This window comes from Astatotilapia calliptera, chromosome 7 (genome assembly GCF_964374335.1).
Source record: "Astatotilapia calliptera chromosome 7, fAstCal68.1, whole genome shotgun sequence".
Taxonomy (NCBI): Eukaryota; Metazoa; Chordata; class Actinopteri; order Cichliformes; family Cichlidae; genus Astatotilapia; species Astatotilapia calliptera.
The window spans coordinates 55,881,375-55,891,154 of record NC_137428.1 but is presented as its reverse complement, the minus strand read 5'-3'; the positions used below and the strand labels follow the sequence as shown (position 1 = coordinate 55,891,154).

At 39.7% G+C, this 9,780-nt stretch overlaps 1 protein-coding gene across 1 annotated transcript; it reads right to left on the bottom strand.

The window, feature by feature from the left end:
- Positions 1-1,350: 1,350 nt before the first annotated feature.
- On the bottom strand, positions 1,351-9,408 carry LOC113026693 (acyl-CoA Delta-4 desaturase-like). The gene is made up of 13 exons (XM_026175751.2): positions 9,225-9,408; positions 8,464-8,741; positions 6,427-6,537; positions 5,981-6,178; positions 4,918-5,019; positions 4,724-4,849; positions 4,574-4,634; positions 4,414-4,490; positions 4,141-4,238; positions 3,850-3,946; positions 3,670-3,749; positions 1,957-2,082; positions 1,351-1,865 (listed from the first exon to the last, which is right to left on the bottom strand). The coding sequence occupies exons 2-13, from the start codon at positions 8,671-8,673 to the stop codon at positions 1,814-1,816; spliced, it is 1,338 nt and encodes a 445-aa protein (XP_026031536.2). The 5' UTR covers positions 8,674-8,741; positions 9,225-9,408; the 3' UTR covers positions 1,351-1,813.
- Positions 9,409-9,780: the final 372 nt, after the last annotated feature.

Here is a 9,780-nt window from a genome sequence, read left to right as displayed (position 1 = left end):
ACTTGCTATCTTTCTGCAGGGTATCAGTGTGCAGATGTACTCTGATACCCTGTAATAGTACTGCTACTGCTGCAATAAAGCAATCCGCTAATCAGTCTGCGCCTTTTTAAGTTCTGACTGAAATGTCAGAAAGGAGTGATTAAAATCTTTATTTCCGTGACAGATGCATACAGCGTGGCACAAGGAAAAGCAATGTCCATTGGTATGGTACACTGCCATAAAAATCTGCCTATGCTAGCACAAATTACCACTTAAAGAAATCCAGCTGTTAATAATGTTATTGATGGCATCTTTTCTTGCCATTACCTGTCACTGTATCCTAAAAACTTTGCATCTATAGCATACACTTTCTGTCAGAAGTGATCGTGCATTTAGGAAACTACAGTTTAATTTGTGATAGACTGCAAATGATTGGCCTGACTGTATTTTCTGCAGGACTGTTGACTGTTTGGAGGTCCCGACTGGAGCCACGAACCCTGTTGTCCCTGAACAAAGAAGAAGTGGAGGCTGTGTTTGGAGATGAAGGCTGTCGTGTCTACTCATAGGTCACTGTGCAGAAAGAACACAGGTCAGTCACAAACATCTGTCAAACTGCTTACACAGCTGTTTAATTCATAGACGTGCTTGTTTGTTGAAAAGCTCAGAGCCTTTGGATACTGTAGATACTGTGTGAATAAGACCCACATTCAGACTTTCAACAATTATCTGAGCACGTTAGGACAAGTAGATATACACAGGTACATAAAAAAACAGGTGTCAGGTGTCAGAGTCTTAGTGATTATAGATCATCACTGAGCACACATTACATCTTTGAGGCAAAGATCAGTAATCCAGTGTGATACGTTTCTGAATATTTTACTGTTTATTCTCTAGTTATAACATACCCTATATCAGAAACAAAGTCAAACTTTAATTTTGAGTCCAAATAGGTTTCATTTTGTTTTATTGATCTCAAATGATTATTTTTGTTTTTATTTCTTTCTTTCATGAAAAAATAGCCCTAAAACCTCATTGTGTAGCTCTGCTGTTAATAACCATGATTGGTTTTGAAACGCCTGTTTGAACAACTCACAACCGGTAAGATTAATTAGCGACATAACCTCTCAGAGATGTGGAGAGAATCAGATAAAAACGTGTCCACCATATGGTCTTGGTAAGCAACTTAAAAGTAACGTAAAATTATCACGATTTTGCAGCGTTTCAGCATCACTTAGCAAGAAATGCTTCTGCATATTGTTGTTTTTGTCATTAAAAGTGAGGTTATATGCAGCATATATGTTGCTGCCGTACAGTGTCATTTACATTGAGCTTTTTGTTGGAATGTGTTTTCTAAAATAGATTTGGTGACGGTTTCTTTCAACACGGTTTCTTTATTGTATACTGAAAGAGCAGAACAGAAGAGCTGTATTTAAAGTTACACAAAGTTGCACGTTAGACAGGAGATAATAAACATTTTAATATATAGTTTGTTGTTTGAGTGAAAACAAATTATCCTGTTTAATCATTCAAATATTATCACAAGATAGAAAAATGAAAACTCATTTTAAATGAGTCACAGGGGCAAGTTTCACAACTGTGTTTATAACATCACACCGCTGCTGATCAAGATATTCTTAAGGCAACTTAGGAAAACCCTGTGATCTATAAAAATCAGCAAATCTGAAAACCAAAGTAAGACTTAACAATAACACCAATAATGAGAAAGATCCTTCCCACAATTTCGACTGAATTTTAAACTTGAAATGGATACAATCGCTTTCTGATGAAAAAGAGAAAAACGCTTCCTCTACATCAGTCAAGGAAATGCCGTCTGTTATTTATGGAGATATGCATCGAGCCACAGATCCCCCGAGCTTTTCAGTGACCTGTAAAAGTCCAAAAGAAAAGTCAATCTTTCCATAAAAGAAGACTGAGCCATGCACTGTATTTACAATCTTTCTAACAGTCTGCACTTACGTGACAATATCAGCAAAGCCTCGCCACAACGTTTTCACCCGGTAAGGAATCCCATGTTTCTCACAGAGTGCGCGGACCTGTTGGGCAACCAGGTGGTAGTTGTGGCGCGGCATGGTAGGGAACAAGCTTGAGAGAGAAAAGAAAGAGGAATTTTCCCTCAGATATGACGCCATGATTCACTTTGATGTAGGCAAAGAGAGAGTTTCGTGGATCTTTAATGCTTGTACAGTTTTGTGCAAATGTCCTGAGCTACTCCTCATTTCTTTACGTTTTGCTGGGAAAATGAATAATAGGTCAATAATTTATTAAAAGATGCATAAATAAGTAGTTTTCGGGAATAGTTATCCAGACTTCTAGAAAGACATTCGAAGCTTATTTTTGGGTGCTGCTTCACTGCTTCAACAATGCTGAGGTCTGGGCTCTGGGGAGTCCAGTTGTGTTGTTGTTCTGTGTTTCACTGCACTGGGACTGTGTGTGATCATCATTATAAATGCAATGGTCAATTAGATGTTTTTCGTGGAAAACGTGTGATGTGGTGAATCAAAATCTGACTGTTCTTTTCTGTGTTCATAATTCCGTCAACTTCAACACTGGCTGAAATGCAGCCCCAAAACATGACAGAGCCTCCACCATGTTTGGATGTAGACACTCGCTGTTGTGCCTCTCTCCTTCTTCGATCGTCACTTGTCATATTGATGAGAATTTTGTTGATCACTCAGTAAGACCTGTTGTCACTGATTTTCAGTACAGCTCTTGTGTTATTACCTCAGCCTTTTTTTCCCCATGCTTGCTTAAAAATGAAGTCTCGACAGCCACCCATCCACTACCGGTAACAAAGTGCTTAAAGATACAATGTCACAATAGTTGTTTGCTAAGTTGTTTGTTATACATAGACACTTGAGTTCCTTTTTTTAATGCTCGAATTATTCATAGGTCAGTATTAAGTAGTTTAACAAACAAAGAAACGTTCCTCTGAGAATAGTCAACTGATATTGAATAAAAAACCCGAAAACCTTAAGAAACTGTTGCTGAAGACCGCTGTAAAAAGTTGCAATAAAGTCTGGCTCCTTTTAAGCAAAATATAAAGGTCATGTTATGGAGTAACGTAATGAGTTGCTTTTTCTGATGATTCACTTTTCACTAACAAACCCAACACCGTTAACAGTTAAGTGGCTTTATAAACAATAAAATATTCTTTTGAAAATGATCAGGGACAAAGGAGAACTATTGCTCAAGAACCTTTTTAAAAATTACAGGGAAGTCTGGCTCATTGGAGGGAAATTCACTAGCTGCGACCACATTATCATTTAGGTTCAACTCCATTTCTAGACGGTAACAACAGATGGTGCACGCATGAATGGAGGGTGCGGTTTTTGGGAGGACTCAGAGGGGAGTGGCAGCCACTCCCAGACCAGACAAACCCCCGTGTACGAATGAGAGGCGAATAAATTGGAAAAGGGAGGCAGTGTGAGGCAAAAAACTGAGAACAAACAGCTTGTCGTGCAGGCGGGTCATATATAGACAGAGAAGGGGAGTGTATGAGGTGTAGTCCTGTTCCTGAAATTCTGATAAATTATCTCAAGACATTTGAACAGTATTGTATCTGTAGAACAACTGTTTCTTATTTAATATCAGTAATCGACTTTGAACTCTCAGCAGTGTGAGCATGCTGAACATACATTTGTCTGCATTTGCTGCACTCATTTCACTTACTGGTGCTCGATTTGAAAGTTGAGGTGTCCACTGAACCAGTCGTTGAAGAAGGACTGCTCAATATTACAGGTGGATTGTAACTGTCAAAAGGCCACGAAGGAGTTAATAAAAACATAATAAAGGGAATGGTTTTAGTCATCAAATGTCAGCAGTGCCTGCTGGTAAAAGTAGTACAAGTACCTGCATGGTCAGCCAGTCCCTGTGCTTTTCATGATCGATGTCCATCGGTATGTGATTCATCTGAGTCACCCACACAAACCAGTGACTCTCCAAAAACCTGTAACATTAAAAACAATATAATACTTTTGATTGAAAAGATGCTATAACATGATGCTAAAGAGTACCACAGTCTGTGTTACAGTTTGAGTCAGTCTGTTAATTGGTAACAAATCATGAGTTAATTATTTACATATCAGTAGTATTAGGAAGAGCATTAAAAAAATTTGGTTGACTTGTTTTATAAATATTTACCTGACAAAAAACATGAGTGCCAATGAGCCAAACACGCCATACAGCGGGATGTAACAGGAGAAGAATCGAAAGTAGTACGACAAGGACCACGCCAGATCCTTCACAAGACAAAAAAGTTCATTTTATCCTGATAATTTCTGCTTAAAAATAATCTTAATTCACCATATTCTTATTTTAAACTTATTCTGTTTTTACTTTAATGTTTTTCTTTAGCCCTTATCCTTAAATATTTAATTAAAACAAAACTAAACCATCTGTAGCCTGACAGCTTACCACCCAGTCACGCCGGGATATCATGGTCTTCATTATCTGCATGTAGAAATAAACTGGAATGAGCAGCGGTGGTCCCACTGAAAGAAAAATACAAAAAGATTTACTTTAAAATTGCAACATTGTGAAATTATAGTTTTTATTCTTCTCAGACAAAACATACAGAGAAAGAAGTACTGGTGTTGGTGATTGTAGGGCATGTTTTTGATCTTCTTTATCCCGTACTGCAACACAGAGGTAAAGAGGGGGTGTTAAGAAATTGGACCGTATGAATGTTTGAAGAAATCAAAAATATTCGTTTAGTCCCGCTTGCCTCCACAGGTTGAGTCTGGCCAAGCACAAAGACATTCAGCATGTTGATATCGGGGTCCTTGGTGAAGATGTTGGGTTTAGCGTGATGCTGGAAATGTCTGTGATTCCACCAGTTGGCCGAAGCTCCCTGAGAAAATCGATCTTTTAATACCTGTGTTTGATTTATATGAAAAGAATATAACTGAGAGAGGTTACCTTTAAATGACCAATGACAAACTTGTGGACCAGGTGATTCCAGGTGGACTTTTTGAAGACCGACAGGTGACCAAAGTCATGCTGCAGCCATCCAGCCTGTGACTAGAGAAGAAGGAACAGCTGTTATACTGGCCACATACAGCCAGAGCCTGTGCTGCAGGTGGTCAATTTAGGACTACGTTCCATCACTGGACTCGTAAAAAGACAAGAGCAGGAATCGAAACTGAGTGCTTAGAGGGTCTGAAACCCAAGCTTTGCCCCACAGTGCAGCTCCAGAAGCCACCTAAGTGTCCTTATCTAGAGGACCTTGAGCTGCCTGAGCCACAGGACGTAGAGTCCAAACTGTCCGTTGACCCTTCACCTCTGGCCCCTGGTGGATTCAGCCGATCTTGGCCACCTGAGGAATCCAGTCCTCTGCCAGTTACGAGCCAAGCCACCAGAGATGTCCCTTTACCTCCTGCCATGCCTCAGGAATGGTCCAGTCTCTGTCACAGGCCTCCGTGCCCACCCCCTGAACAACTCTGTGTTCATCCCTCTGCTGGGGCCCTGAATTGCTTCATTTTCTCTGTTGGTCCATGCCATCCCACAGATCTGAGCCTCGGCCATGCTGCCCCTCTGTTTCAGCCAAATGAACAGCTACCCTGTTCTACTAGCCCCGAGCCCTTGTGTTGTTGCTTTTTGTTTTTCATCCCTGGAGACTTCCATCACCCATTTGGGTCAGCTGAGTTTGTGTCAGGTGGGGATACACTGTGTCATGGACACTGAAGTTTTGGATTATTCCTTTTGTTTTTAAATTCTTGTATTTTTGGTGTTTTTAATCTTTTGAGTTTTGTACATAGCATTCATTTCCTGGTGGGTTTCTTTATGCTTTTGTCTTTAGGTGTTTTTTGTTTTTTGCAAACTATCTTTTGCCAAGATGAAAGTTATAGTTCATATTCAATTTCCTGAGTTTTAGTTTATCCTGCATGTGTTTCCCTGTTGTTTAGTCCCTGTCTGTGTTACTTGCAGAAATGCATACTAGGACCCATTTAAAGTTTGTCTGAAAAGTTCATGTCTCAATTACCTGAGCAGTTGCCAGCAAAACTGAGCAAAGTAAGGTCAGGATCCAGCCCGTCCCCCACATTGAAACAATGAGCCATGGAAGGGCTTCTAGCAGAATGATGTGACTGAGGTGGAGGAAGAAAAACAAAGGCCGAGCTCGAAACAGACCCTTTTTCTCCACCTGATCTCGTAGAGTTTCAAAATCCTGCACGAGGGCTGCCTGGGTGCAGAGAAGAAGAAACAAACCATTCTAAAAAGCTGAAAAGGTGATGCACTGATATCACATTTGTAAAAGTGTTTGTTTGTTCAAGGTAACAAAACCTGACCATCTAGAATCTCAGATGCTCCCAACACTCAGCACTTCATAATTAACAAAACAGATCTGCTAATTTTTTAACTTACATTTATTTCACAACATCACTCACATGTTATCAATAAAAAAATAAGGGACTTTAATTAAAGGCTCACATTTTTGTCCCGGTCCTGGCTTGGCTCTGTTTCCGCTAACTCTCCGATCAGCAGTGGCTTCAGAAACTTTTGCGCAAACTTAAGATCAGGATGGAAAGCAGTGAATGCTTCCTAAAAAACAAAGAAACAAGCAAAAAGAAAAAGAAAAAAAGAAAGAAAGAAATTTAATCAAAAACAAAAAAGTTTTCAGATCCTAAAAAAACCTGTTTAAAGATAAATTCTCACATGATTTAATTGTTCATAGTAATGCCACAGCATTAAAGCAGCAGTGTTACCATCTGGCAGACGTTACAGGAGCCTGTCTGCTCGGACTACAAGACTTAAAAACAGTTTTTACCACCAAGCCATACGACACCTCAACCACAACACTTAAACACACACACACACTCCACAGGACGCACTCAGAAGCTACCCTGCAGCTTCACAACTCTGTTTAATCTGCACTGGTCACTCCACTTTATTGTTATTGATATTTATATTTAAAAAAGTGCAATACTGTAATTTTCTGCTGCTCATTCCTGTGCAATATCCCATCTGCCCTCCCGTCATATTTCTTTTCAAGATTTTCTTATTTAATCAATAGTGTACATATATTTATATTTATAGATTCATATATATTTAGTCATCTTTTCTCTTTTACCACGTCTCTCTAATATTTTGCTCTTTACTATTTTTCTATTTTTTTAATTATTATTTTTTATTATATTTTCTTCTACTGTACCTGCTGCTGAGTGACTGCTGCTCGTCAAACACATTTCATTGCAATGTTGACCCTGTGCTAACTTGCATATGACAAATAAAACTGAAAACTGAAAACTGAAACAGCAATTCATTGCTGTATAGCAAAGCTGTGTACAGTCATAGTTGAGGGGTTTCAAATATGGGGGCCACCCTCACACAATGAGACAAAAAATGAATATTGACCAGAATAAAATGGAAAACAAGCTTCTGCATCAGTTCTGTACTTGTGTCAGTATTTTGGAGTTTCTAATATTTTTGTTCTTGAACAGTTATTTAGGGCGTGTGTGAAAGCCCTTTCTGTCACAATTGCAAGGAACTTATCAATATGCGAGGAGTGCCAGGGGACTAGCACAGACACTATGTTTTGTAAGAAATGAGAAACCACTGAGTTTTTATCTCTAAAATAAAATACTATTAAGATACTCTTTACCCTTCCAATGTTGCAATAAAATCTATTTATTTATTATTTCATTAATTGCTGTCAATTTGAGATACTAGAAAAGTCAAGTCAGAATAGAGTAAAATAAATAAATAATTGATAAAACAAATAACTAAATAAACTACAGCTCTGAAGAGTTTTCTTGAAAAATGTCAGTAGAATGTCTCTTTCAGTGTTTTGGAGCTGCCACAGAAAAAAAATCATGAACTGCTTTATCCGGCTTAACGGTAGAAGGTTGCTTTGAGGAACTGAGAGATCAAGAAGTATTAGGAGCAGAGAAGTCAAAGGAGCTTGGAAAGAAAAGCGTCTGGACTTCTTTAAGTTGCTTGAAGACGTTTCACCTCTCATCCGAGAAGTTTCTTCAGTTCTAAGGTCAAATGGTGGAGAGTCCCAGATATAAACCTAGTGGGAGTAACCCCCCACAGAGGGACAAAAGGACCCCCCCCCCCCCCCCCCCCCCCCCCGAAGAAGCTTCTCGGATGAGAGGTGAAACGTCTTCAAGCAACTTAAAGAAGTCCAGACGCTTTTCTTTCCAAGCTCCTTTGACTACGATGACCTGGATGACTGAGAACCTTCACAGACATACTAGGAGCAGAGTTTGGCAAAAAGGATGAAACTGCTTTTTAAACTTCAAAAATCTGGACTTCTGGATTTTTCCCCCCTGAAAAGTGACAGTTGAAGTGTCAACCATTCGTATATCCATTTATCCTCTTTCAAATGTTCCTCCATGTCTGGGTCACGGGGAGTATCAGGTAATGTTTCGTGAAATGAACGAAGAGAAACCTACTTTGTCATTTGATGTCTTTCAAAATAAAATCACATGAAAAAAAGCACAGGTCTGTATAATGAAAACGTACCGTGGCATCCTCTCCAGCATAGTGGCCGATGACTCGAAACCCTCCTGGATGCCTTTTGGCCCACTGAGTGATGTTGTAAACCTTTCGATCGATGACCAGCCATTGATCATTCCTGCTGCAGTGGCTTTGCACCTCCTCCCAGGTGTAAACACCTTTAGCTTTCCCGCTGGCAGGCTCTCCTGGCCCCGTCTGCTGGCCTCCACGTCCCATCCTCACCGCTGTCTCTGGTCTAAATTCACCTGAACTCTAGAGGGTCAGTCAGCCGCAAAGTTTCACACCTGGATGAAAAAAGGGCGGATTCAGGGAGGAAAACTCATAGGGTGGATGTTACTGGTATACTGTTGCTTTCTTTAGTTTAATAAGTTGACTGTGGCACAGAAAAACAAAGAGGAGTGCAACATCACTAACTAATAATTCATGATGAAATCCGAATACCATCTATTGGAGCTACAGTTGAAGCAGGTCGGTTTTCACCCACTGACTTTGCGTCATTCGTCTTTATCGGCATTAAACGCCGATCTAACTGTTAGACGCACATTTTCACTTAAAAACAGGAAATTGAACAATATTGAGGACACAAGTGCGTTTTATACGTGAATGCACAGGTTAAAAAATAACTAGTCAACGTTAATGTGTAAAATCTAGACACAGAAATGACTGTAGCGCCATGGAAAAAAGCGTTAATTAAATAATTAAATAATAGCGGCAGATAACGGGCGGCTGGCTGTGCACGCCAAAACATGAAGATGATATTTACTCACAGCATCCAGATTTTAAACCAGCCTCCCCGGGTTTCGGGCACGTTAAAAGATCGATTCAGTGAGCTCAAGTCCTTTTTATATAACAATCATCCCCAAAAACCCATCCTCTGCCTTCCCTATACGCACACCATTTCATCCACGCACTCCTTCTGTACAAACTCTGAGCAGATCATTCGAGGTGTCTGAGCCAATCGGCGCACAGTACATTCTTGTCCCCTGGCCAGTGTGCCATAGGCTCAATAAACTGCTCGTCTGAACAGTGCAAAGTCGTTTGAGCGCACAGACGAAAAATAGTTTTAGTCTGGGAGATGTCACACACAGTTTCTGACAGTTTCTGATTTGATAGAAGGATTAAAGACACGGGAGGTCTTTAAGGGGCAACCCTGCTATTCATTTATTTACTTTTTGTTGTTTTTGTTTTGTTTTTTAATTTTTTGTTACCTCCCCCAAAATGCTTCTATACCTAATTAACCCGTTTAACTCCTAACTCCCATTTTTTTCTCCAAATAGTTTAATGTTGTATGTCTAAAAAGTTTACAATTATTGCACATTTGAA